This window comes from the organism of the source record quoted next, assembly GCF_019968955.1.
Source record: "MAG: Porospora cf. gigantea A chromosome Unknown PgA_NODE_265_length_24892_cov_355.873, whole genome shotgun sequence".
Lineage (NCBI taxonomy): Eukaryota > Apicomplexa > Conoidasida > Eugregarinorida > Porosporidae > Porospora > Porospora cf. gigantea A.
The window spans coordinates 1-24,892 of NW_027151552.1; the positions used below are offsets into that span (position 1 = coordinate 1).

At 54.9% G+C, this 24,892-nt stretch overlaps 17 protein-coding genes across 25 annotated transcripts; 7 read left to right on the forward strand and 10 right to left on the reverse strand.

Moving 5' to 3' along the window:
• Position 1: 1 nt before the first annotated feature.
• On the reverse strand, positions 2-3,168 carry KVP18_002938 (uncharacterized protein; the record flags this gene model as incomplete). 3 transcript variants are annotated; one of them, XM_067954265.1, is made up of 2 exons in its annotated part: positions 155-382; positions 412-3,168. In XM_067954265.1, coding segments are annotated over 2 exons (2,985 nt in total), but the record flags the coding sequence as incomplete, so codon positions are not given. The 3 variants fall into 3 exon arrangements, with proteins under 3 accessions (XP_067810741.1, XP_067810742.1, XP_067810740.1); XM_067954264.1 differs by lacking the exon at positions 412-3,168 and having other exon boundaries at positions 2-328; XM_067954263.1 differs by having other exon boundaries at positions 361-3,168.
• A 247-nt stretch (positions 3,169-3,415) lies between these two features.
• KVP18_002947 (uncharacterized protein) lies at positions 3,416-5,281 on the forward strand (the record flags this gene model as incomplete). Its single annotated transcript, XM_067954277.1, has 1 exon — positions 3,416-5,281. One exon carries the CDS (start codon positions 3,416-3,418, stop codon positions 5,279-5,281), a length of 1,866 nt encoding a protein of 621 aa, XP_067810754.1.
• Positions 5,282-5,560: 279 nt separating this feature from the next.
• Positions 5,561-7,819, reverse strand: KVP18_002942 (uncharacterized protein; the record flags this gene model as incomplete). The annotated part of the gene is made up of 1 exon (XM_067954271.1): positions 5,561-7,819. One exon carries the CDS (start codon positions 7,817-7,819, stop codon positions 5,561-5,563), a length of 2,259 nt encoding a protein of 752 aa, XP_067810748.1.
• Positions 7,820-7,900: 81 nt separating this feature from the next.
• Positions 7,901-8,455, forward strand: KVP18_002943 (uncharacterized protein; the record flags this gene model as incomplete). Its single annotated transcript, XM_067954272.1, has 1 exon — positions 7,901-8,455. One exon carries the CDS (start codon positions 7,901-7,903, stop codon positions 8,453-8,455), a length of 555 nt encoding a protein of 184 aa, XP_067810749.1.
• A 23-nt stretch (positions 8,456-8,478) lies between these two features.
• Positions 8,479-9,327, reverse strand: KVP18_002949 (uncharacterized protein; the record flags this gene model as incomplete). Its single annotated transcript, XM_067954280.1, has 1 exon — positions 8,479-9,327. One exon carries the CDS (start codon positions 9,325-9,327, stop codon positions 8,479-8,481), a length of 849 nt encoding a protein of 282 aa, XP_067810757.1.
• Positions 9,328-9,477: 150 nt separating this feature from the next.
• On the reverse strand, positions 9,478-10,056 carry KVP18_002944 (uncharacterized protein; the record flags this gene model as incomplete). The annotated part of the gene is made up of 1 exon (XM_067954273.1): positions 9,478-10,056. The coding sequence occupies one exon, from the start codon at positions 10,054-10,056 to the stop codon at positions 9,478-9,480; it is 579 nt and encodes a 192-aa protein (XP_067810750.1).
• Positions 10,057-10,223: 167 nt separating this feature from the next.
• On the reverse strand, positions 10,224-11,369 carry KVP18_002940 (uncharacterized protein; the record flags this gene model as incomplete). Its single annotated transcript, XM_067954267.1, has 1 exon — positions 10,224-11,369. The coding sequence occupies one exon, from the start codon at positions 11,367-11,369 to the stop codon at positions 10,224-10,226; it is 1,146 nt and encodes a 381-aa protein (XP_067810744.1).
• Positions 11,370-11,441: 72 nt separating this feature from the next.
• KVP18_002952 (uncharacterized protein) lies at positions 11,442-12,395 on the reverse strand (the record flags this gene model as incomplete). Of its 2 annotated transcripts, none has more annotated exons than XM_067954285.1 (1): positions 11,442-12,395. In XM_067954285.1, one exon carries the CDS (start codon positions 12,393-12,395, stop codon positions 11,442-11,444), a length of 954 nt encoding a protein of 317 aa, XP_067810762.1. The 2 variants fall into 2 exon arrangements, with proteins under 2 accessions (XP_067810762.1, XP_067810761.1); XM_067954284.1 differs by having other exon boundaries at positions 11,442-12,290.
• A 27-nt stretch (positions 12,396-12,422) lies between these two features.
• On the forward strand, positions 12,423-15,269 carry KVP18_002950 (uncharacterized protein; the record flags this gene model as incomplete). The annotated part of the gene is made up of 2 exons (XM_067954281.1): positions 12,423-14,671; positions 14,699-15,269. The coding sequence occupies 2 exons, from the start codon at positions 12,423-12,425 to the stop codon at positions 15,267-15,269; spliced, it is 2,820 nt and encodes a 939-aa protein (XP_067810758.1).
• An 89-nt stretch (positions 15,270-15,358) lies between these two features.
• On the forward strand, positions 15,359-17,840 carry KVP18_002948 (uncharacterized protein; the record flags this gene model as incomplete). 2 transcript variants are annotated; one of them, XM_067954278.1, is made up of 2 exons in its annotated part: positions 15,359-15,400; positions 15,429-17,840. In XM_067954278.1, the coding sequence occupies 2 exons, from the start codon at positions 15,359-15,361 to the stop codon at positions 17,838-17,840; spliced, it is 2,454 nt and encodes an 817-aa protein (XP_067810755.1). The 2 variants fall into 2 exon arrangements, with proteins under 2 accessions (XP_067810755.1, XP_067810756.1); XM_067954279.1 differs by lacking the exon at positions 15,359-15,400 and having other exon boundaries at positions 15,684-17,840.
• Positions 17,841-17,979: 139 nt separating this feature from the next.
• Positions 17,980-19,122, reverse strand: KVP18_002945 (uncharacterized protein; the record flags this gene model as incomplete). Its single annotated transcript, XM_067954274.1, has 1 exon — positions 17,980-19,122. The coding sequence occupies one exon, from the start codon at positions 19,120-19,122 to the stop codon at positions 17,980-17,982; it is 1,143 nt and encodes a 380-aa protein (XP_067810751.1).
• A 62-nt stretch (positions 19,123-19,184) lies between these two features.
• KVP18_002941 (uncharacterized protein) lies at positions 19,185-20,585 on the forward strand (the record flags this gene model as incomplete). 3 transcript variants are annotated; one of them, XM_067954268.1, is made up of 3 exons in its annotated part: positions 19,185-19,751; positions 19,778-20,145; positions 20,174-20,585. In XM_067954268.1, 3 exons carry the CDS (start codon positions 19,185-19,187, stop codon positions 20,583-20,585), a joined length of 1,347 nt encoding a protein of 448 aa, XP_067810745.1. The 3 variants fall into 3 exon arrangements, with proteins under 3 accessions (XP_067810745.1, XP_067810746.1, XP_067810747.1); XM_067954269.1 differs by lacking the exons at positions 19,185-19,751; positions 20,174-20,585 and having other exon boundaries at positions 19,796-20,149; XM_067954270.1 differs by lacking the exons at positions 19,185-19,751; positions 19,778-20,145 and having other exon boundaries at positions 20,181-20,585.
• Positions 20,586-21,234: 649 nt separating this feature from the next.
• On the reverse strand, positions 21,235-21,486 carry KVP18_002937 (uncharacterized protein; the record flags this gene model as incomplete). The annotated part of the gene is made up of 1 exon (XM_067954262.1): positions 21,235-21,486. The coding sequence occupies one exon, from the start codon at positions 21,484-21,486 to the stop codon at positions 21,235-21,237; it is 252 nt and encodes an 83-aa protein (XP_067810739.1).
• Positions 21,487-21,505: 19 nt separating this feature from the next.
• On the forward strand, positions 21,506-22,083 carry KVP18_002946 (uncharacterized protein; the record flags this gene model as incomplete). Of its 2 annotated transcripts, XM_067954275.1 has the most annotated exons (2): positions 21,506-21,673; positions 21,700-22,083. In XM_067954275.1, 2 exons carry the CDS (start codon positions 21,506-21,508, stop codon positions 22,081-22,083), a joined length of 552 nt encoding a protein of 183 aa, XP_067810752.1. The 2 variants fall into 2 exon arrangements, with proteins under 2 accessions (XP_067810752.1, XP_067810753.1); XM_067954276.1 differs by lacking the exon at positions 21,506-21,673 and having other exon boundaries at positions 21,772-22,083.
• Positions 22,084-22,112: 29 nt separating this feature from the next.
• On the reverse strand, positions 22,113-22,404 carry KVP18_005149 (uncharacterized protein; the record flags this gene model as incomplete). Its single annotated transcript, XM_067949520.1, has 3 exons — positions 22,113-22,262; positions 22,289-22,373; positions 22,400-22,404. 3 exons carry the CDS (start codon positions 22,402-22,404, stop codon positions 22,113-22,115), a joined length of 240 nt encoding a protein of 79 aa, XP_067810763.1.
• Positions 22,405-22,449: 45 nt separating this feature from the next.
• KVP18_002939 (uncharacterized protein) lies at positions 22,450-23,334 on the forward strand (the record flags this gene model as incomplete). The annotated part of the gene is made up of 1 exon (XM_067954266.1): positions 22,450-23,334. The coding sequence occupies one exon, from the start codon at positions 22,450-22,452 to the stop codon at positions 23,332-23,334; it is 885 nt and encodes a 294-aa protein (XP_067810743.1).
• Positions 23,335-23,394: 60 nt separating this feature from the next.
• KVP18_002951 (uncharacterized protein) lies at positions 23,395-24,657 on the reverse strand (the record flags this gene model as incomplete). 2 transcript variants are annotated; one of them, XM_067954282.1, is made up of 2 exons in its annotated part: positions 23,395-24,582; positions 24,610-24,657. In XM_067954282.1, the coding sequence occupies 2 exons, from the start codon at positions 24,655-24,657 to the stop codon at positions 23,395-23,397; spliced, it is 1,236 nt and encodes a 411-aa protein (XP_067810759.1). The 2 variants fall into 2 exon arrangements, with proteins under 2 accessions (XP_067810759.1, XP_067810760.1); XM_067954283.1 differs by having other exon boundaries at positions 23,395-24,657.
• Between the last annotated feature and the right edge of the window lie 235 nt (positions 24,658-24,892).

Below are 24,892 nucleotides of genomic sequence, written 5' to 3' on the forward strand. Positions count from 1 at the left end.
ATCAAATCGACGTCAACGACGACCGGGATCGCAGTCCCGACGAACTACCATCGGATTTCTTTGTGGGATGTTTGGGAGCATCGTCGTTTAGACGAGGAGGAAAGGCGACCTCTGTCGTGCGGGAAGGACTCCGGTGCTCCTGCAACCGACTCACAGTCGCCCGGACTGTGGGGTCGAGGTGCAATAGGCGCTCCATGAGGCAATTATCGGGGTTCCCTCTTCGGTCCAAAGCCGTGAGGAACCCCAGCCCATCGCTATTATCGAACAGGGTGTGGGCCGTGGATAAGGACGCGCTCTCCACAATGTGTAAGGGATTACGTCGCACCATCGTTTGAAGGAACTCCTGGAAGTCGCCGTGGGTTAAGCCGGCAAGAGCAGCCATCTGTATACTTTGCTGCTGCCAAGTCTCACCTGTTGTTCCTTCTTATTGAAGATGTAGCGTCGAAGGCATACCTCATGGAACAGCACCTGGCTCTCCTCCTCTGGTCTGGAGTATCGTCGTGCCAGTTCAGCCATCACCGAGGACTTATGCGTCTCGAATTCCTCACCGGTCAAGAACATCTCGGATTGTTCATCCAGGAACTCCAGAATACGGTTACGGAGGAAGGGCGGCGACTTTTCAGAGAGGATGATGAAGACGGGTCCGAACGCCTCATGCACTCGGGTGAAGGTTAAGCTCACGACATAGCCCAGCTGCTCCTTCGTACGCAGCTGCTCGAAGTACGGGACCGAAAGCCAGTTCTGGAAGATCTTTGAAAGCACCAGCTGTTGCATAGTTGGGTCTACCATGGGCAGAAACACGAAAAGAGCAGAGTTGGGGGAGGCTCGGTTGGGCACGATGGACATCATGGAGGTGTTGACGCCGCTGACTCGAAGGCGAGAAGCGACGGCCTCGGGCAAGTCGTCGCGCACTTTGAGGGAGCCCACCAGTTCCGTGGCCATGCCGAGGGCCACGTCCCTTGTTAGGTTGCCATAGAGGAGGCCCTCAACGCTGGTTACATTAAAGCCGCCGGCGAAGAACGCCTGGAAATCAGCGAAGCTCATGCTCCGAACTTCGGATTCCAGGCTCCAGGGCGCGATGCTGTTCGCTTGCATCAGTTGGTGAAGCACGGTGTAGCAGTGCTCGATGGGGGGCTGGTTGCTGCTGGCTCGCTCACAGTAGCGTAGCATAAGTTTGCGTGCGATCCCGAAGGAGGCAACGTCCACAAATGTCGCCGGCGACGTCAAAGCTGACGTCATGGTGCAGATAAGAAGCCCCAGCTTCTCCGAGTACCCACGGGCAAACACCTCCACAGCTCTGCCAGCCGCTCCAGCCGTCGATGGCGCGCGCGAGAATGAGAAGGAGTAGCCAGCGATGGAGGCATCGTAGAGCGTTTCCGTCAGGGCCTGAGACGTTGCAAGACACAGCATCTGGACCATGGCCATGGCCTTGATCGTTCCGTCGAAGTTGGAGATCCCCAGACTCAGTTGAACGCTGGAAATAGGAACCTTGAAGTATGAGTCTTGCTTGTGGAATATCGTAACTCGACTGCTGGGGACGGGAAGAAGCGTAGGCAAAACCTCCTCCGGCGCCGCTGAAGGCTGGTCCGAAGGGAACAGATAAACGTCCTGAGGCGTGAACTTGTTGGGTGGAGGAAGTTCAATGTATGGCGAGTTCAAGACAGCCGACCACGACTGCACCCACGCCTCCGGAATACGTTCAGTCATGTATCGAGTTCCGTAGAAGAGCTCTTGTTTCCGGCACTCCGCTTCCAGCGACGAGCCAGTCATGCATATGCGCAGGTTGTCGATGGCAAATAACGCCGAGCGAGCCGCGACGGCATCGCCATCCTCCGTAAACAGCAACTGTTCGTGGGAGAACACGAACTCAGGCGGGACCGTCTGCAGAGTGTTGGCCACGTAGGAAGCCAGACGGTGACCTTTCGGCAAGGTGCGGGCCTGGAAGGATATCCTTTGGATGGTCGCAAGCTCCTTGATTCGCTCGGAGGATGGAGGAGCGTGCTTTACAAGACGAAGTATCTGGAATATGAGGTCGCCGATGCGCTTGACTCCTTCAGATGCGAGACCGTGCTCAGTCACGCTTACCTTGATCTCGAACACGGAGTACCCACAGATGTCGTGGCTAGTGCCAGCACTAAGGCCCAAAGCCAGCCTTTCTTTCTTAAGAGCGGACAGCAGAGAATTCGGCCCTTCATGTCCAATGATATGTGCGAAGTACCCGTCCACCTTGGAAACCCAGGCCGCAGGGATAGAGTTTCCCAGAAATGAGAAGGATACTGTCCTTAAGCTCTCACTCGCCGGCACGACCTTCACAATGCGGTTAAACACGTGCTTGAAGGTGAACGGCTTGCCAAGCCCGAGTCCTGCGCCGCGGGGAACATGGACATCCTTCTTGGGTACCTGCGAGAAGAGGGTCTCAGCGAGCAGTCGGAGCTCGGCAAGCGGGCGGCGATCCACCAGACACAGCTTCATCAGGTGACTGGAGTAGTAGCGACTGTGGAAGTCGAGAAGCTCAGATCGCAAGTCGACGTTTCGGGACTCAGACTTACGGAGGAGCGTATCCAGATTTCCGGTTTGAAACTGGTGATAAGGGTGCTCTTTGTTGACGCCTGTCTTCTTGAACAGCTGGAACAGCCTTCGAGGGTCATTGGAGATGTTTCCGCTGTGCTCTGAATGGACTGCGTTGACCTCGCGCTTCGTACATGATTGATCGAACAGAGGACAAATGAAAAACTGAGCAAACCTGTCCAACGCTCCTTTAAAATGCTCAGGGGCAATACGGAAGTGATAGTTCGTGTTGGTTGCTGACGTGTAGGCGTTACAATCTCCGCTGTGATTATTGATGAAGGTCTTGTATTCCGATTCGTCAGGGTACTTCGAAGATCCCAAGAACAACATGTGCTCAAGGAAGTGAGCCAGACCTTCGAGCTCGCCGTCCTGTAGGGCGCCCACACGCACGTCCAGCGCAGCCGCTGCCTGGTCGCACTCGGCATCCGAGACAAGAAACACGCCAAGACCGTTAGGCAGGGAGAAGAATGACATATCCCGCGTCTCGTGGGCCGGCACTTGGATCTGCTCCTTAGGGATCACAGCCGACTTCGGCAGCACATACGGCGGATCGTGCAGGAAGGTTAGCTCGCTGGTCTGCTGACCAAGAAGTGACGACATGAAATCGGAAATTCTCTATAAAGTGGTGTTCCTAGACTGTGAAGTGGGAGGTCTGGATGCCTTGGGTCAATACACCATATCGGGTAGGGTGGAGGAGGTGGAAATCTACGTTGTCTGTACCAAACTGATCTGAGCCGCTTGTGATAGACTAGCTAAGCTGCGCCACACGTCACGACGCCGGTGTATGACACGTCACGACGCCGGTGCATGAGACGGTGAGGCTTCGTCAATATTAGGCATTTAGTGGATGAAGAAGAGCTTGTTTGGCCGGGTTCACCGATGGCTTAGCATAGGCATCATCCTCGTTTTTGGGTTTGCTGCTAGCAAATGGTATATCGGCTGGAGTTTTCTGTCTGTGGTGCTCTTCGAAATCGGAGCCTACGAGAACCTGTGTACCCCCGAGCAGATCGCTGCCAACCCTGGGGGCACGTACTCATGCGCGGAGCAGAACATCGCCGTGAATCAGATTAACCTCTTCACCCGGTTCGTGTGGGGTGGCACTATGGTGATGGGCGGATTCCTCTACGACTGGTCGAACTCGCCGCTGTTGTGTGGAGGGGTTGGCGTGGCAGCCTTCGCTCTTTCCCTAGTGTTCTTCATCATCAGCGACGAAAGTTTGCCTCTCTGGAACTGGGCAGTAATGCTAATGGGATTCAACAGCGCACTGTTTTCCATTGTCACGGTGGATATCATAGCGCATCTGGTGCCTCACAGAGCTGCGATGTGGACTGGGCTGAACTATGGTGCCCAGTATTTGGGGACAGCCATCCCCATCGGCCTCTCTGTGGCGGCCACTGCCAATCCGAATGGTTTCGGAAACCTCATACTATGGCTATTAACGATCTACGTCCCGCTAATGGTTGGCTATGTAGGCATCCTGCCCTTCATGAAACACCATAAAGCTGTAGAAGAGGTGGCGTTTGGCCCTCCGGACCCCGAAATCGAGTATCAGCTGTTCGAAGACAACGCGTACTCAGAGTGTTTTGAGACGCGCCAGGGCTCAATTCTTGACTTGGAGCCCTGCGATCCGACCACACCCAACTTGCGACACCTGGAGTCTGATCCAGTTTCACCCGAGCCGTCGATAGTGTCCTATTCCAACTTGTCCAACCTGCCTGACAGGGACGACTGCGTCGAACACCCAGACTTCGGTCCAGGCCACATGGACTTCTCCAACTACCAGAACAGGATGACAGGTGCACAGTGGGGGCATGCGCCGTCTGCAAGCTCCAAAATCTCGTTTCGAGTTGGAGAGCATCTCGCAAAAAACGACCTACCCGTGTCCATTGAAAGTGTGACATCTGGAGCCCCAACGGGCTGTAGGCATCGAAACCCCTTTCTGAGAGAGGCTCTCTCTCTCGAGATGATCCTCTTCGAATGCTCTGCTGGATTCGTGGCCTCCACCCTCGGAGGTTACTGGTACACAGTGGTCCTACATGAGTTCGGCCCTGCTGTCAACGCCTTTCTTGGGTACATAACTCCCCTCTACTTCGTCTTCGGGCCATTATTCGGCCAGATTTCACAGAAAACGTCCACCTGCTTCTCTCTCTCGATTGCGACTCTCTTCATCACGCTGGCGTACTTCCTAGGCATGATCGAAAACGAAGGCCTTCGCTACTTCGCCTGCTTCATCTTCACAATGGGAGCCAGCCACGCCAACGCTGCAGGACCTTCATTCATTCTGGAGGTTTTTGGGAGGGAGCGGTTCGGAAAGCACACTGGTGTCGTGCACGTCTTCTACACTATCTTCGTCTTGCCTCCGATCTTCATCTCCCAGGCCCAGATAAATGCAGATGTCATCTTTCCCATTTTTGGAATTCTTGGCTTTCTGATCGTACTTGTTCTATTTGGCCTCGACTGGTACATCCGAGAAGCCTCTGTCTTCCGACGCCTGCGCGAAAAGCGCAGAGAGCGCCTACAAAGAAGGAGCTTCGACGACAGTATCACCCCGTCGGGACCTACGACCGTTCGTCGTCGTGACACAATTACCAAGATGTGGAAGGATCTGCGCAGTCCTCCCGTAGTCCCCAGACCGGAATGGACTCGTGAGTGCGCCGTTCAGGTAGAAATCGTGGGGCTAGCGGAGGTGCGAGTGGAGATGGAGTCCCCCTAAAGCTGAAGCTGAAGTCGTCGTTCTACGGGATTCGTCAAGGACTGCTCGTCAAGGACTGCTCGTCAAGGACTGCTCGTCAAGGACTGCTCGTCAAGGACCGCTTGCCAAGGACCGCTCGTCACTCATACTCTCAGTAGTCAGTCGGTCATGACGAGCCGCATCGTCGGACGTCCGTGAGGGCAGTTCCACGGCCTATCCAATGTTGAGAGACGACGTACAATCCGTGTCATGATTCCGAAGTCCAAGTCGTCTCCTACCATAACTGCTGCTCTGCAAGCCCTAAATATGATGCTGGACTCTCACATACCTGGACGCCAGTATACTCCGAATTCGCGATGGTTTGCACGCCTCACCAGCTTCCAGGTCGCTCACAAATGCCACGAAGTCCTCTGCGCCTAGTAGGCGGCCGCCGACAACGGGGGCAGCCGAGAGCTGCCACGGGTCACACTCGAACCGGAATCCTGCCTTCCAAATCAGCTCGCAGACCTCTTCAGGAGCACACGACAGGAAAACGCGGAGAGCTGTTGGCAGAGACAATGGCAGGGGACTCAGTAACGTCTGCTGAACGTAGCTGCTCTCTCGGCAGAATTTTTCGTATAAAAACTTCTCATCCGCGGCATGCTGATCGATGATAAAATGCTGTACACCCCTTTGAGACGTCAGAGTCGCTAGAATGAAACCCTTGTTGAATTGACCGATGATCCGCAGGCGGAGGAAGTCGGTCTTCGCAAAGGTGGCGCTCTGGTAGTCCGGCGCTGCATCCAAGAGGTGTGGGAAAATCGTTGTTGACTGGGCCACTGCCTGCGGTGGCGGGAGGGGACGCAACAGGTCTCGGGTGTCTAGGCAGGGGGTCACGGGCGCCGCCGCACTGTGAGCTTGGAGGGCGCGTACTGCTAGACTTTCACATCCTGGAGTGAATTCTGTGGTACTCAGCTCCTGAGTTAATTCTGATGTAGTCGGCTCTTGAGTGAGTTCTGATGCAGTTGGCTCTTGAGTGAGTTCTGATGCAGTCAACTCCTGAGTAAACTCCTGAGTGAACTCCTGAGTCAACTCCTGAGTCAACTCCTGAGTCAACTCCTGAGTCAACTTGTGAGTGAACTCCAGTGACGCACCACCAGATTCAATGGACATGCTTGGCTCGAAACAAGTAACACGAAACCCAACCTCTTGGTTGGGTAGACGGGCTGGCTCTAAACTGGTGGCATCTTCTGATCTCGTCTGTAGGGAGTGCCGGCGGGTACTCTCAGGACAAGGGCTATCCTTCTGGGATGACATCTCCTGGACCACGTCTGTGATAGGCTCCTGGATGCGTGTCGCACACGGAGAGGTCCCGTATGTACGTGGGACGCTCTCATAACAAGAGCTGTCACGTGATTTCGGTTGGCTGGACAGAGGATCGCCACAAGTTCGTTTTGTTGGCATCAGGTGTTCAGAAGAGGGACCTCTTTTTCTGTGAATCTTCACTTCGCCGTGACACATATCCTCGAGTGCGACCCTTAGCTGATCGTTCACCTCCCGGAGCAACTCATTTCGGACCAAAACTGTCGTCTTGTTTGGAGCCACGTTAACGTCGACCTGATCCAGAGGGGCAGAGAGCATTAGCACATGGCATGGCGTAGCCCTGCGGCATGACATCTCGCGCAGAACATCGGAGATGGTTCTCTGGATAACCTTCGGTACCTCGCACGTACGCCCGTTGACGTAGAAATGGCGGAGCTCCTTGGCGAGCGCTCCAGTCAAGGCCTTCCGAGAGACTCCGACGCCTGTCAACGCATCCACCAGCGAGTCAGGACGCGTAACCACGCCATCTAACTGCCAGTTGCCGGAGGAACTGCCTATGGCCACCCGCAGCCAAGATTGGGGATGGACGTCAAACATGTCCGCTATAGACAATTCCAGTGAACTGTGATTTCCATTGCAAGCGAAAACAGATTTCCGTTTATCCTCCTCAACGCACTCGAAAATGAATCTGACAGAGCGATGCCACAGGGCGAATGACTGCAGAACCCGGGTGACCCCTATGATTTCCTTGGTCAGACCTCGTTCCAGCACGCGCTTTCTCACAGGTAAGGCGTCGAAGAGGCCCTCGCATTCCACAGTAGTCCCTTCTGCGCGGAAGGCCTCCTCTAACGACCTTAGACCGCCCTCTGAGCTGAATTCGGCGCAGTGCGCCACCGGCTCCGCATGCGGACGGGACGTAATTCGTGTTGTTAAGCAGCAGCGGCAGAGAGACACCAGCGCTTCGCCCCTAAATCCGTATGTTCGAACGTGCGTGTATATCCGATCGAACGCCACTAGTTTAGACGTGACACGCTCCGCGCCCAGCTGTTCGAGCTCGCCACGTGTAATGCCCTCGCCGTCGTCGCTCACCCTCAACGTGATTCCGTCTGCTCGGGTGTGCCTGACAGTCACGTTCACAGACATACAATTAGCATCCAGCGAGTTCTCAACCAGCTCCTTCACTGCGGACGCCATGTCCGAAACCACCTGCTGACTGCTGATTGCTGCGGTGGTGGATGCCGAAAGCCGCTGAAGCATTAATGGCTATTAAGCGGTAGGTCGTGTGAGCGACCTACCACATGACCTCGCAAACAGAAATAAATAAAAAAGAAAACTGTTATGCTGCCACATGAACCTGCTGATTTCTGGTTCACAACCGCTCCGGTCAGTGTCCCGACAAACCGAGAAGATCACGCGTCATCCGAGCGAAACTTACTAACTTGTAGCCTTACCACCCCGCCCAACGACCTTCTTAATTGCTCCCCTCAACACCTGGAGCTCCTAACCCCCGCAACCGAACGTGCTGACCCCGCCTCCGACCCGCCTCCCGCGCCTCGGAGGCTACGCCGCTCTCCACGCCTAAAACGCAGTCCAGCCCCCAAAAGACCTCGGTTGTCCAACGCGTCCACCTGCTGCGCGGAATCCGAATCCGAGCCGTTCGATTGGGACTTATCCTCCGAGCCGGATGCCGTCCTGCCGGAGGTTACCCTGTTCTGTGTTACTCCGCCCTCGCCTGCGCAATACAAACGCTTGCGCTGGCCGGCTGTGACTGTCTCCGAAGAGGAGAATGGCATGTTTCCGACCCCCCTACCGCCTGGCCTCGAGCCGGATATGAGCCAGGTCGATATGTACAGTATTCTATCGACTGTTTCTCAGTTTAAAACACTTTGCTAGCGCTCCATGATGCGGACCGAGGGCTATATAGATTGTGCCTGGTCACGACACCACTGTAGCATTTCTCGGAACACCTCCGGAGCTGTATTGGTTTCATCCAGCTCCATGTCGCCAGGATTCACCTCCGTCCAGCACGCCGTATTTCTGAAGATCTCATACAGTGCAACATGCTGATCTGCGCTGAGATTCTCGAGAATCTGGCACATTGTCGTACGTTCCTCACATGATACTGGTAGTACAGGTTCCACCACTGCTGGAGGCCGCTCTGGCGCCTTCTCGAATGAGTCAAGCCCTAACTTGTTAATCTTGTCCTGGAAGGCTTTGGCTCGCCGATATACTTCAGTCCAAATTATTGAGCCTGGCTCGAAATAGCGGAAGTCGCACAACCAGACGTTGTAGATGTCATTAAGAGCCTCCAACGGCGTCCGGTAGTGGCTTTGCTCGAGCTTCATCAGGAGTGTCGTCATGCTGAGTGGCTCTGGGGCCCCTCCCAGCTTCGACACGAAGTCGCGGTGTACAGCGGAGTCTCGTAGAGGCGGCCAAGTACTTTCGATTGCGGAGTATGTCGGAGTAATATGTCGCTCTCGAAGCACATCTGTTAGCGCCTGGTGGATTTCCCGAGTCCATTTAGGAAGGCGCTTGAATGTCTGGTCACGTTGGTTGCCCTCCTCTCTTTGCCGGATTTTGCGCCGTCTATGCGACCCTTCCTCGCTGATTCCTTCGGCACCGACTAGCTCAAATCGGCAGTTAGAATTGTGTGACAGGAGGTAGGCGTGGACTTGCTGCAGCTCGTCGTCGGACAGCAGTAGTTCCCCTCGTAGACAGCGATTCCCGGTGGATAGAGCGGTCAGGCTGGGCGGCTGAACCACCATGAAATTTCCCTATTATTTTTTTCGCTACCCGGCAGTCCTAACAAGAGAAGCACGCACACCAACGTATGTAAACGCTGACATGTCAATGCCCGCGAAGAAAATAAACAATTTCTTGAGTCAAGAATCACAGCTTTTGGGCAGTCCAGAGTATCATCTCTTGGATCGTGTTCTCTTTACTGACCGGCGGCTTTTTCTCAGGTTGCCGGATTCGGAATCTGAACTCGTACGTTTCCGTCGATTGCGGAGGTCAGTTAGTTCTTGGAGTTGGTCCTGCAGCGCGCAGACTATTCTCTCCAGCTGGGCAACCCGCTTGGTGCATGCTTCGAGTCTGTCCAGCGTCTCGCGCATATCTCGGGAGACAGCGTCGACGCGTTGCGTCGTCTCCGTCAGCAGTTGACCCTTCTTCATACACTCTCGCTGGTGCTCTTTGAGGTCACTGAGGCAACCTACCCAGGAGCAGATGGTGTGTCGAGGGCATTTGACCTTCGTAGACGAGTACAGCCTGAACATCACAGTGCTGACATCCTGCAGCCGCCTGACGTCTCCCTCCGCGAGCCGATGATGGTCGATGGGGCAGGTCGCGCTCTGTGACATCCACGACGTCAGACATTTCTGACAAAACAGGTGGTTACAGACTGTCTGCACCGGCCTTTCTATGATATCTCTGCAAATGGAGCAGACGAGCTCGTCGCTGACAGTATTGACCGCGAGCTCACGAGATACACCCATAATCAGATTTTCGGGATCGGAGAGGCCCCAAATCCGTCCCGTTGGGGATGTATCGCCCGATAATCAATTCACGACGGTGCGGTTGCTTATAACCTGCCTCAGAGTTGGGTGGCGGGATGGTGCGTCTGCAGGGACTCCCCTTTACATTGAAAAGGTAGCACGACACGTCACATTAGACATAACCCCAGGAGATTGTCGGACAGGCTCACAGAGGCTTCTCGATAACTGGCTGGAAGACACTCTGCGGCTTCACAGCGGTCGGAGTCATAAAATTGTATAGGCTGAGGTGCCGACGCGTCAAGAGGTGCAAGAGCCCACTCGTTCTCCACAACTTCAGTCTTTATCTCGAAGGGCTCTTCGAAACCATGCCGCGCAAGCATAAAGGTTTCCCTAGGATCTTTGTCCCCGCCCGCTTCCAGAAGAGGACTTACCTGTCTACTTGCCACCAAACTGGCTAGGATGGATCTCCGGAAAATTTTCCTCTCTTGTTGAAGGCCTCCGTACCAACTGCACACATCCAACGCATTTCTGATACAACCCAGTGCCTCACAGGTCTGTATGAGCTCCAGAACCGTGGCGCTCCGCAGAGGGTTGAACTCTTTCCCAAACCAACGGGTCCACCCCCCGCTATCTGAGTAGCGGCGGAGTTCATGCCTGATGGCACATTTCAGCATCTGTCTTCCTTTGTCTCCCACGCTGAACTTGAATCCTGCCTGGACAAGCACCAAGCAAATAGGTGTGTGCTGGAACTGGACAGAGTTGAATTGCACGGGCACTCCCAGCTGGTTTACCGCTTCTTGCCGCCGGCGGCGCGGCATCTGCTTGATAAGCTCGTTTAACGAGTCATCTCCGATAAGATTCAGTAGCGTGCTCAGAGGAGTGTTCTGGTTTATCGGTTCGTCCGTGGCCTTCTCACGTGGATCCGGCGTCAGGAGACGCCGAGTGCCTTGGCACGTCGGCTCATCCTGTGCGGATATGCACAAGTCGGCAGTCTCTGCAGGCGTGGGCGGCTTCTCGAACTCCACAGGACTGCTGTCGAACCACATGTAAACCGCCTCCGGCTCCCGCAGAAACTGGTTGGTACAGCGAGAACTCAGCTCCCAAAGCATTTGGTAGTACTCCTTCCAACGTGTGCAGAACTTAAGCCAGCCCTGCGGGAAAACACGGCGAGCTGCACACTCTTCTGGTAGGCCTGATGCCCCCCGCCTCCGCTTCTGCTTCACGCCGGATCTCTTGGTCTGAGTGAGTTTCTTCGAGATGGTCCCGCGTACGGCCTTGCACTCGGTTTTCGGGTGTGTGACCGTAAACTGCATGCCTCTGGAGATCTAAATAACGCTCTAGCAGTGCTGATTCATAAATAGTGTGTAGAATTAACAAACGTGACTTCATTGCATGAAACCCTGAGCAGTCTTCACAACTTCTTTCAAGTTGTTGACCGATTTGTGGAAGGCCGCATGCTCTGCCTCAGTCAGAGGCAACTGTACAATAGATTCGATGCCGCGCTTGCCGATGACTACAGGCACGCCACAATAGACACCTGATATGCCGTACTCGCCTTCTAGCTGAGCCACGCATGAGAGAACTCGTTGGCGGTCCTGCAGATGCGACTCTACCATTTGAATAGCCGCAGCCGCGGGCGCGTAGAAGGCAGAGCCGTTGCCGAACAGCTTCACAATCTCCCCGCCGCCTGACTGCGTGCGCTGGCAGATGTCCTCGATTTCTTGCTCAGAAATGCGGCCCATCTCAACCCACGCGGACAAGGGAATGCCAGACACGGAGGTGTAGCGGACAAGAGGCACCATCAGGTCACCGTGACCACCCAGAATGTGCGTTCTCACGTCGCTGACAGAGACGCCGAGCTTCTCGGCCAAGAAGAACTCCATACGAGAGGAATCCAGACGACCCCCCATTCCTACGCATTTATTGGCGGGCAGCCCGCTAGATGCGTGGAGGATCTGCACCATGACGTCAACAGGATTCGAAATGCAAACCACGAATGACTCCGGGCAGTGGATCTTAATGGCCTCGCCGATCTTCTGAATAATTGGCGTGTTGATGGCTAGTAGGTCGTCACGGCTCATGCCCGGCTTCCGCGGAATGCCAGCAGTAATTATGACCACGTCAGAGCCCACAAGCTCTGCATAGTCCGAGGTCCCTGTCAAACTGCAGTCCAGGTCCTCCGTAGCACCCATCTGGCTCAGGTCGAGTGCCTTCGCCTTCGCTGGACCTTCCATGATATCAATCAGCACTGCGTCTCCTAGACGCTTTTGGGCGACAAGCAGCGCTAGAGTTCCGCCTATTTGGCCAGCACCGACGAGGGCTATCTTCGTTCGCGACATTGTTCAAATCGAAATATTTGTTTCGTAATGATTGGCCCCACGAAGAGGCGTCGACTGGTAGTAGAGTCCACGAACTTCGCTGATGTTGAGGCCTCCGTTTCCAGATCTCTGGAGATGTCGGAAGCCCGCCAGGGGACGCAGCAAGCGCTGGATTCGCTAATGGCAGAGGAGGAAACTTTACGAGGAAAACGGGATCTGATGGAAGCGCGGCAACTGACAGAGATAGAAGGGATCTCGTATACGGAGGTGACGAAGCGTTTGGAAGAGCTGAACAGGGGGATCCCAGATCTGTTTCAAAAACTTGCAGAGATGCGGAGAAATGAAGAGCGCTTGGACGATGTTGAATGGCAGTCGACGATGGACAATGCCGTCGACGACAAAGAGTCAACTTCGTTTCCCGTTTTTATCAAGCAGGCGGACTCGGATGGGCGAGACGATGCGGTTCCTGAGAATTGGCTGTCGCGACTAAGCGCCTTTAATGACCCACACCCACTCACCTCCGTAGCACCTGGCTACCAGGTGTCGACCTCCACCTGGGAAGCGCTGTTCGACCACCAGAAGCGAGGGCTGGAGTTTTTAGTCCGGCTCGAGGACTCGATGACTGGGGGGCTCCTGGCCGACGAGATGGGGCTCGGCAAGACGATCACCCTTGCTGCTTACCTGTTGACCCTCTATGTGTCTGGCCGCCCGCTAGAGGGCGTCCTTATCGTGTGCCCTGTCACGTTGGTACGGCAGTGGGTGCAGGAGCTGCACCGCTGGTGTCCACCATTACGAGTACTGGAACTGAGGGGCAAAAGTGCACAAGCGAGGCGACAGACGCTGAAGCTCGCTACAAAGGGCGGAGTGCTGCTGACAAGCTACGAGTCCGTTCGCATTTTCAGAAAGAGCCTGCTCAGTCATGCGTGGTCCCATATCATTCTGGACGAGGGGCAGAAGATACGCAACCCAGAATCCGAGACGACACTCGCGTTGAAGTCCTTCTCTTCCAGGCACAGACTAATCCTCACAGGCTCGCCCATTCAGAACTCCCTGCGTGAATTGTGGTCGCTATTCGACTTCTGTGTGCCGGGGTTACTTGGAACACTGCCGGTGTTCAAGGAACATTTTACTGTTCCCATTAACAAAGGAGGCCTGGCAAAGGCGTCCCCAGAGGCTTTTGAGCGGTCCTATGCCTGCGCAAAGGCTTTGAAGGCGGTGATAAGCCCATACATCCTAAGACGCACGAAAAATGAGGTCAGCCTGTCGTTGCCTGAGAAGCGGGAACGAGTTCTCTTCTGTCCCCTCACAGCTGTGCAGTACGCGTCATACTTACACATTCTCGAGAGCCACGACCTGCTGACTCCTATGGCTCTTGCTTCTTATCAATCGTACGAAACGCGAAAAAAAGTGAAGGAGATCGAGAACGAGATGCGAGCACAGGCCTTCGGTATCATCGCCAAGTTACGCAAGGTTTGCAACCATCCAGAGATGTTGAAGGAGCCGAGAGAGCGACACATCAGGGTCGAGGATTCAGGGAAGACGATACTCATCGAGCGCGTATTGGATTCCTGGTTCGCAGAGAGCGCCAAGACGCTCATCTTCAGTCAGAGTCTTGACATGCTGGACGCGCTGGAAGACTACATGAGGACACAGAGGCCCCAGTATACATTCCTCCGACTGGATGGGAGCGTGAACATCGGGAAAAGAACGAAACTGGTCGACGAATTCAACTCTTCAAAGGATGTTTTCGCGATGCTACTGACCACGCAAGTCGGAGGCGTCGGACTCAACTTAATGGGAGCCAACCGCGTACTCATAGTGGATCCTGATTGGAACCCGGTGACAGATACGCAGGCGAGGGAGCGCTCTTGGAGGATCGGGCAAACTAATGACGTGGTGATTTACCGGCTGATCACGAGCCACACCATTGAAGAGAAGATACTGAAACGGCAGGTGTTCAAGCAGTTTCTGAGCATGAAGGTGTTGGAGGACGCTAGACAAAAACGAAACCTGACCTATTCCGATCTCAAAGAGCTGTTCGACCTGCCTCCGCCTCCGAGAGAGTTCCAGGGGCTGCAGCAAACGAAGGCAGAGCTGCTGTCTACCGCCCATCCGGGGCTCAGGACTCAAATATTCGGTGCTGCAGCAGAGGCTGAGAGGTCCGAAGGGGAAATCACCCCAGACGAATCGCCTCTGAGCCAAGGACAGACTTCGGAGGCGTCACCGAGCGCCGACCTTGAGATGGAGCCCATCATCGCGTCGCTTCTGAGCTCCGGGGACCTTGAGTCAGCATACGAGTAAGTGTTAGTGACTTCGCACCACAGACATGGATTGATAGACCAACCCGGTCCTGACGAGGAGCTATTACGTCGAGAGGCGGCCGACATAGCGGTCCAAGCAGTTACCGCTATCCGCGAGTCCCAGACCGACAGGCTTGCCTACGGCCTGGAGGTCCCCACGTGGACCGGCAAACGCGGCGCGGCAGGCAAGCCCGCCGTCTTCGGCTCAGAGCGCGCTGCAAGACGCGTCCCTTCAGCGGAGGTCATAGCGTCGCTGAAACGTCTCCGACGCACTCCAACTGCGCGAGCCGTCCTCGTTCATAAGTCGGACATCCGCCTCACGGAGGACGTGCTTTCTTTTTTTCACGCTCGAGAGGGACATGCGACTACAGGAGAAGTTCTGGACCATTTCGGTACACGAGTAGCAGACTCGAGGAAGGACGTGTTCAAGGCGATTCTCACGCTGTTGTGTGACCTGACCAAGACGCAGCCTGCAGTCTGGGGACTCAAGCAGGAGCATCAGTCCTTGACCAGTGTGCCTGTGGAAGCCACACAACACTCGCCCTCCGCTTCAAGTAGCGCGGCGGAAGAAGAGGAGGAGATACACTGGCACTGACCCAATGCGGAGCAATTTCGTGTCATCGGCGGTAAACCTGCATATTCACAGCGAATACCACTGCAAACCCCACAGTCGACCCAATAACTATGATCGCGGCCGCCACCAGCTGGTCGTCACATGTGCAAGACGTAAGCGTCCTGGTCGCGTCTCATCCAGACTCTTCTCGCCGCGCAAGAATACGCAGGTAGAAAAGGCCACGCATTGACCCTGCCGCTCCACGTACTCCGAACATCCCTACGAGATCGGGCGTCCCCGTTGTTGGGGCTGCACAAGGGTGGAGTGCTGGAGCTACAGCGTGCCGTGGAGGCAGCTTTGGCTAACTTGCCCCGCTCGGACGCTGCGTCGGGTTCTCCAGCTGCGCTTTCATCGACGTTGAAGGCTCTGTTGGCTGACGCGGCCCGTGATGGGAAAATGGGATGCGAGGAGCTCTGCTCGCAACTGTTGAAAGATCCAGTTATCTCTCCTCTCCTAGCAGCTGCAGGGTTGTCCGGTGTCGCCATTGGCGACGTGAACACTGGCGACGACGACTACTTGAGCCGGTACTGTCAGGATCTGACGGAGGAGGCGCGCAGTGATCGGCTTGACCCAGTGCTTGGTCGCGACGCGGAGCTCCAGTCCATGATCCGGATTCTGTGCCGGAGACGGAAGAACAACCCGTTGCTGGTCGGTGATCCTGGGGTGGGAAAGACCGCGATCGTTGAGGGACTCGCACAGCTCATCGCCAGCGGCAAAGCACCTGCGTGTTTCGGCTCGCGGTTGCTTGCGCTTGATCTTGGAGCGCTAGTCGGCGGGGCCAAGTACAGAGGTGATTTCGAAGAGCGACTGAAGAAAGTGCTGGACTTGTGTCAGGGTGAAATCCTGTTCATCGACGAGGTCCACCTTTTGGCGGGCGCCGGCCAGATGAGCGGCGCTATGGACGCGGCCAATCTGCTGAAGCCCATGCTCGCCAGGGGGGAAATCAAATGCATTGGGGCCACAACAGCTGAAGAGTGTAGCAAGTACATCCAATCTGACGCTGCTCTGGAAAGGCGTTTCCAAACAGTCACCATCGCGGAGCCATCTGTGGAGACCACCATTGAAATCTTAAGGGGCTTGAAGGACAAGTACGCTACCTTTCACGGCGTTACCATTCAAGACGCCGCCCTGATCGATGCTGCAGTGCTATCGGCCCGCTTCGTGACCTCCCGCTTCCTGCCTGACAAGGCCGTGGATTTGCTGGACGAGGCCTGTTCAGTCGTAAAGATAGGTCTGGAGTCCATGCCCGAGGCATTGCAGCGGCTACATGATAAGCGTTCCCGGTTGAAGACCAAGAATGCTGCCGATCTCACGTCAGAATTGGATGACCTCAACAGGCAGGTAGCCGCCCTTGAAGCCCGATGGCACTCGGAGAAAATGATGCAGGAGGAGATACGGCAACTTATGCAACGACAAGAGGACACCAAGACCCGAATCCGCCAGGCCCGGATAGCTCGGAACCAGCGCCTCTCCGAGGAGCTTACCTTAGACGCGCTACCGAGCATTGAGCAGCGATTGTCGGAGCTGCTTGAAAAACAAGACGCTCTTGGAGGTGGTGCCCTGTCTTCAGCTGTCGTGACTACAGCTGATGTCGCTCAGGTGGTATCCTCGTCCACGGGCATTCCTGTTGCAAGACTATCTCAAACCGAGAAATCCCGCTTGCTGAATCTACCTAATCGGCTTGGAAGCCGCATCGTAGGCCAAACTCGAGCCATCGCCGCCATTGCCGAAGCTGTCACCAGAAATCGGGCTGGTATCGCAAGACCCAACAAGCCCATCGGCTCGTTTCTACTGCTAGGTCCCACAGGTGTTGGTAAAACCGAGCTCTGTAAGAGCATCGCTACCGAGCTCTTCGGTTCGGTGACCAAACTGATTCGCCTTGACATGTCTGAATATATGGAAAGCCACTCTGTGAGCCGACTCGTCGGGTCTCCCCCAGGGTACGTCGGGCATGACGACGGTGGACAGCTAACAGACGCTGTGAAGCGGACTCCCTACAGTCTGGTTCTTCTGGACGAAGTAGAAAAGGCACACAAGTCACTGTGGAACCTGTTCCTACAGGTCCTGGATGAGGGGTGCTTGACCGACTCTAAGGGCCGCATGGTGGACTTCACCAACTGTTTGATCTGCTTCACAAGCAATCTGGGTGCTGGCCGTCTTGAGGAGGGGTTAAGCGTTGCGGAGCGGGAGGCGTATGTTACTGCTGAGGTTAAGTCCTTCTTTCGCCCGGAATTCGTCAACAGATTGGACGACATTGTCGTATTCGACTCTCTGGGCCTCGACGACCTCAAGAAAGTCGCCCTCTTACACATGCAGCAGCTCAACGACCGAATGGCTGAGCGTCGAATTAAGCTTCGGATTTCCAATGCTGCCCTTGAGCATATTGTGAAAGCAGCTTACCAGCCAGCGTTTGGGGCTCGACCGATCAAGAGGTACATCGAGAAGCACCTCGTCACTGACCTTGCCAGAATGCTCCTTGCTGGGGATCTGGAGGGTCAGGAGATGATCTGCAGATGCAAGAATGATGCGTTGGAATGGATGGTTAGGGGGTGATATCTTTCCTGATCGTCGGTTCTCAGTCAACCGCATGTTATGGTATTCTGGGATCGGCATTCGACGTTGAAGTTTAATAAAAATTGTGATCATAATTTTGACCCTGTTTCGACCCAACAGAACTGAAAAAAAACCATCATCAAATGTCGCTGGTCATGGCAGCAAACTTCCCCATTCGCCTTTCGTCAAAGCGTTGAGGTTGCTCCGAGGGTTCATGCACCGTCATCTTCTTTGTGATTTGTTTCGTCTTGGCGGTCCCCCACCACCGAGTGTCCGTCCGCTTCATTCTCTCCAACCCATGACCATGTCGTATCTTTTTGGTGGTGAGCTTTTTAGTGAGGTCATCGAAGCTTGGCCCACTACGCTTCGTCTCCAAGGGTTCGTTCCGCAGGTTTCCACTTTCGAAACCCGAAGGCTTGAAACGGTCAACCTTTGCATAGTGCGCCACGTAACTGGAAGACGACTCTGACTCATCCCAGCCGTCACTATTAACCGAGACCACCTGCGACAAGATCGCAGCAGGGCCGTCGACGGAGCTGTGATCCGCTCCCCGCCACGACCGGTCCATGGATCGCTCAATAGAGCTCTGAGCAAACCTTTCGTGAGAACTGACTCCCGCAGTAGTCGTGGTATCTTCATTGGAGTACTGGTGCTTGTACTTGAAGGAAGAATGACGCTTCGCGCGACCACTAAGCTGCTTGCACACAGCGCCGAGGCTGGGTATGCGTGGGGTCGGTATCTGTGTCGCTTTGGGAAAACCGACCTCAAAGTTTAGATCACAGGTTACGTACTGGGTTTTGTGCATAAGGGTGCAGCGGTGCTGTCGCTCGGTAGAGGCCACAGGGAGGTGCATGGCCCCAAAAAGATGAGCAGTGTTGCTGGATATGCTGCGCCTAACACGCCGTCTTTCGAGGGATCCGCTGTGACTCGTGGGGTGCTCAAACAACGTCAGCTCCAAGTCGAATTTTACATGAACGCAGCCTTTGGGGATGGTCACGCCTCGTTGTAATATGGAACTGGTGTCAATCCGCAGACCCCTCCGCACAAAGCACCCTCGGAAAACGAATGTGTCGTGTTGGCAGGACGCTGCGACGAAGTAGAACGTTATGTCCATGGAGAGCTCGAAGGAACGAGAGTCACTAATTGATAGTGTGGCTTCTGTGAGCGTCAACGATAGGGCAGAGCCCTGAGACAAGGGAAGTCGCGTATCCTTAGACTTACTCCCCACTCGCCACCAGCGGACAGAACAGCTGTCGTTGCCGGTCTTCTCAACTTCCTGCATCAATTCAGAATTGTGAAGTATTGCGTGGATTTAGTAACAGTGAATGAGGAATTGCTCAGAATATGAAACATGTCACGCGACCTCCTTCCGCCCTCCGACGCCCGACGGGCTCCGCGAACGAAAACGCACCTCCTCGAAAGTTGAACGTTGCGTCTAGGAGCACAACGCGCCCGAATAACCGCACCGCCAGCGCCAATAACCGCACTGCCAGCACTAATAGCCGTACTGCCAGTGCTCTTCGGCGCCGCCCAGCTACCCCCGAGGCCAAGGACGACCTGGCGGCCCTCCAGACGGAGATGGCCGAGTTGAAGGCGCGTGTCAAAGAAACCGAGGCGCGCACTGTCGAGCTTCGGAAGGGGAACGCCGTTCTGACCGCTAACTGGGTGGAGCAGACAACGAAGCTGGCAGAGTCGAGGCGAACAGTTGACCGAGCCCTTCTAAGCTCTGAAGGCATGCGAGGAGCAGCCTTGAAGACCTTGCAGGTTTTAAGCACTGCGCACGACAGAGTGATAGCTCACTTGCGTACATACGTCACGATGCTTGACGTTTCCTGCCGACGGAAAATCCAGCTGGAAAAATCAACTGCCACAATGGAATCCGAGCACGACACTCTACACGAGGAAAAAAATGTGGGGGGCGGGGGGGCTCCAGACAGACTCGTCACTGGGCCTCGATGGCCCGACTCATGCTGGCCATACAGTTCCAAATGGCCTTGAGGGAGTTCGAGGCCAACACGGCCGACATCGCCCGCTTTCGTTCCCAAACGGAAAAAAGACGCAAGCTTCTCTTCAACGTAAGGCAGCGCTTGAAGGGCAACATTCGGGTCTACTGCCGTGTTCGGCCAGCTCTCCCCAAGGAAAAGGGTCAGACCGTCGCGGGGTTGCAAACCTCGGATAGCGGCGTAAGGTTGGACGTTCAGAAAGCGTCGGTGAGCGGTCCCAGCGTAGCAGGTTTCGATTTCGAGTTTGACCGAGTATTTGACTCCTCCTCATCCCAGGTACAGGTTTTTGAAGAGATCTCGCAGTGAGTTAGCAATGAAAGCAGCATACAGACTCGTGATGTCGGCCATGGACGGGTTCCACGTTTGCGTATTCGCCTACGGTCAAACTTCCAGTGGCAAAACCCACACCATGCTCGGGCCGACGGACTGTCCAGGAATCATTCCCAGAACCATCGACTTGGTCTTTCGGACAGTGACGAGGATGGAAGCCAGAGGCTACCGGTATGAGCTGACCTGCACCTGCTTCGAGGTATACAATGATGCGCTAAACGACTTGCTATCGGAGAGTAGCAGTCTGGACATCAAGATGAACGGAGACGGCAACCCCGTGGTAACCGGCTGTGAAGTCAGGCCTGTGAAGACAACCCGGGACGTCCAGGATGTCGTGCTGGTGAGCGCAGTGCGGGATGCGTATCCAGGCCATGCTGAGAGAAAGGACGACGGCTTCAACAGCAGCGAATGAGCACTCTTCTAGGTCCCACGCACTTTTACAGCTCCACATACGAGGCGGTTCGCCAGAACACTCTCTGTGCAGCACCTTGTCGTTAGTGGACCTTGCTGGCAGTGAACGGGTGAAAGGCGCGACTGGGACCAGACTGCGCGAAACACAAAACATCAACAAGTCTCTGTCTGCGCTGGGAGACGTCATCTACGGCCTGGCCGACAGGAAAGCAGGCGAACACATTCCGTACCGGAACTCTAAATTGACGATGCTTCTCAAGGAGTCTCTGTGTAAGGGGTGGGTTCACAGGCACACAGGCGGAGACGCGAAGACCGCGCTTTTCGTCAACGTCTCCGGTCTCGCAGCGCATGAGCAGGAGACTCTCAACACTCTTCGCTTCTCGTCAAAGGTGAACCGAGTCAGCCAACGGGGAGCAAAACGAAGGTGATCACATGTTTTATGTACTGGGACCTTTGGAATCGGAGACCATTGTGGCCATTCGTGACACCATCTGCCGACCCGCGAGCAGCTCATTCCTCAGGCGCTCGTTCTCCAATCGCTCGTCCGAAAGGTCCGATACACACGTACGCAGCAATCGTGTCACTTCGTCTAGCTTTGTGTTGGTGGACTCGCATTCCTTGGGGAGCAGTCGCTGATTTGAAGTCACGCCTTATCTCACGTCGTACTGTTCTCGCTGTAGCATGAGCTCAGACGACAGTCTTTGAACCCAGTATGAGTCTCGGGTTGCAAGCAGTCGGTCGCAGAAGGCACCTTCGCAGACTTCAGCTGTGATGTTGGGTTGGTGGATGAGCTTAAGCACGTGCTCGATTCCGGTCTGAGCGGCTCCCAGCTCTTTGAGCCGCCCAAGCTCTGACTCTATCTGGGCCAATTTCTGCTGATGAATACAGCCGGAAGAGGACATTTTTGCTCTTTTCTGACCAATGCTGTCGCTAGAAGACGCAACGCTTAAGTGGGCTACCTCCAGGCGTCTGATTAGTCAGATTGAGAAACGGCTTGCTGACTGCTCTCGGATGCTGTTCGAGGCCCAAGCCGGCGCCTCGCCAACGGAACTGCGAAAACGACTGCAATTGGCAAATCAGCAACTGGCAGTGAGCTCTGACGACAGGCAACACAGACTCTATCTGCCAGTGCTGAATTATCCACCAGTCAGCGATCCCGACTCCAGGTTCTGGAAAGTCAGCAGCACATGATTCAGGGAGAAACTGAACGGTTGGACCGCAACCTGCCTGGTGGGACTGTGGCTGCACAACTAACCGGCCAACGAGACGAGCAGCTGCAGCAGCTGTCAATCAGTGCTCAACGTCTAAACAAGGCGGCTAACAGCATTAACGAGGAGCTCGAACTGCAACAAAGAATGCTTATAAGCTTGGACGAGGAAGTTGACTTGCAAGGAGCGCGAATGGGCGCGGTTATGGATAGAATGTCCAAGGTATTCAAGACCAACAGTGAGCATAGAGCAGGGTGGACATTTCAGATCGCAAGCAGCTATCCACTATAATGTGGCTGTCCATTGGTCTAGTGCTGTTGTTACTTTTGGTAATCTTCGCGTGACACCGTCTTCTCGCGATCGCGGTGCAAGTATGCTCGAGAGATGCCGCTCTGGCTGATATACCACATCACTAGGACACCGGTCCATAGCACAATCATGACTAGCAGCAGCACGTGAATCGGAATGGTCTATATCCAGTCATCCCGAAACCCACGATATGCGCTGCCTGCAGGGCGGCTCGGCTCTCACTGATGCCCAGTTCCAAAACGAGCTGGTCATCCCGCAGTAATACGAAGTCGCTGTGAGAGAACTATAGAGGCCTCACCTCATTTAATTGGTTGTTTGCTCCCCAATTTCGGCCAACATTCGAAGCAAATGATCACTTCCCTCCTGTCTCGCGTATGGCTTCTACTTAGACTGGCAGTTTTCGCTTGTAACCCAGTTTGTAAACATTCCGACTTCGGCGCTCGGACGTCAGCGCTGGAAAAGATGACTATTGCAACAAGGGAGTCGGATTGGCCCTACGCTCGAAGCTTGGCGGCTGCCTGCGGAGTGCCTTTCAACTCCAGTCTCCTGCGCTTACTGGCATTCAAGCGAGAGACGCCTATCAGTCAAAGGGTTGTCGCGCGGGCGCGATTCCTTCGACGTCACCCGAAGGCCTCCCAACTGATCATCATCGGCGCTGGATACGACACGTTCGGGTTGCATCTACCATTGAGAGTGGTGGAAGTGGACCACCCCAGTATCTTGGACAGAAAGAGACTGAGGCTTCTCCGACAGCGGATGGACCTATCGAACACTACCTACGTCTCTGTCAACTATGCCGCTAAGGACATCGAATCTGCACTCGCGGATCATGTGAATTATGGCCAGGTCATTGTGGTCATGGAGGGTGTAGGACCCTACCTCCTACCGAAGCAGCTCGCAGAACTGCTTGCCGCACTGCAGCGAGCACTCCCGCCATCGACGCCCATCTTCTGCGACGTGGTGAAGCCTGAGCCTGTGAGGGAATTCGCAGCCTACAGTAAAGTGACCGCTGGACTGCTGCGTTGTGCAGTATTCGGCAGCCAGACGCTGCTCGGGTTGCTGAGTCTGCATATCAACGGGTCGCCCTTCCAATTGGACGTAGACGCAGCCACAATTCTGAACGATCTTGGTATCAAAGTGGTGGAATGCTTGAAGATAGAGGCGGAGGGCCCTTACAAATACACATACAACAATATGAGACTGCTGGAACTAGAGACAAGCGCCCTTCCTTGATCAGAAACGTTGAAACAAGTACAAGAGGGTTAGTAAGCAAGAAACAGGAAAAAGGTCCAGTCAGCTGGAGTTCCGACGGCTGCCGCTGGCGCACTGGGGAGCGGATCTCCTCATAATAAAGTCCGACACCCGTCGAAAGTATTCGGCTCCTGCGCGCATCTCGACGTCCGAGTGGCCAGCTCCTTCAACCATCCACAATTCCACTCGGTTTTCGATGCTGTCGCGGAGGTCCTCAGGGTCCACGCCGAATTCGGAGCAAGCGGTGCTTACTAGACTGTCGAAGTGCTGCGAGCTCTGATGGGTGGGGATTTTGGTAACGAGGTCCCTTTCAGAGTCGCCATGCCGTCTAAGGAAATCGTCTGGACGCAACGACTGCGAGACAGGCCCCAGCCAGTCATCTTCCATACGCTCTTTGAGCGCGTGGGCGTGCACACGAATGGAGTACTCGAGTGCTTGTGTCTCCAGGTGACACGCCATATCGTGGAGCATCATAGAGTTTTCTGGTTTCACAAACGCATCGTTTGCACCGTGCATGATGAGAATTGGCCAAGGGATCTGCTTGGCCCGTCGAAAGTTGCGGAAACAGTCTAACTTGCGCTCCAGACGACTAGAACTTTCTGGGGCGCTGGGCACCAGAACCCGGAGGGCCGATGCCAACGGCGAGTGAAGGATGACTCCACTGACAGGAAAGGATTCATAATCAGCGGCGATGTCGCAAGTGGGATACGATCCCATACTCTGACCGTATAGCATAATCCGCGAGGCAGAACATCCAAGGGACGCATTCAACCATTGGTAGACCGTTCTGATGGTCTGCTTGATGTTCGACTCGGTAGGGGAGCCTGGATAGGCGCCGTAGCCCGGATAATCGTAGCCTACGACAATGACGTTAAGCTTCATGGTGAGGTTGTACAGCTGGGGGAAGCTGTACCCAATGTCAGTACTGTTCCCGTGTGACATTAACAGGACAGGCGTCTCGTCTGTGGCATCAGGTGGGACCATCGTAATCACGGGAACAGTGCCCTGACGGACGTCGTGCTTCACATAGTACGTCGATAGGGCATCTAAGAAACCCTTTGTTGCCGGCGGAGAGTAAGACGAATTAATTGTGCTGTAGTTAACTTTCAGTCTCAGCCTCTTTTTGGGAACGACTTCACTTGGCCGCACCAATTTATCCTTCTTATAGTGCAGCAGGAACATTCCGCCCTGCACGCAGTAACCTGGCTGTGGCGGTGGGTTGAAAGCAACCTGTGTGCATTGTTTGCCGGTCCTCACCTTGCCTATAAGTTTCGTCTTCAGCCCTAGCGCGTGCGCCAGACCCATAGATAGTAGAGTTGCCCTCTTAGCGATTCGTGATGATACAGTAACAGGGGGAGTAAGCGAGACAGCGGACACTGCGTCAGAACAGCCACACACACTCACTGGAGTTAGCGAGAAATGCTAATTAATTCTGTGCGGGGCGTGAGACATATAGATGGTTGGATAGAACACCATGTGTACACGTTATCCAGAGGTTTATCCAGAGGTTTATCTCCAACATCTAAGTGGCGCTTGCTGA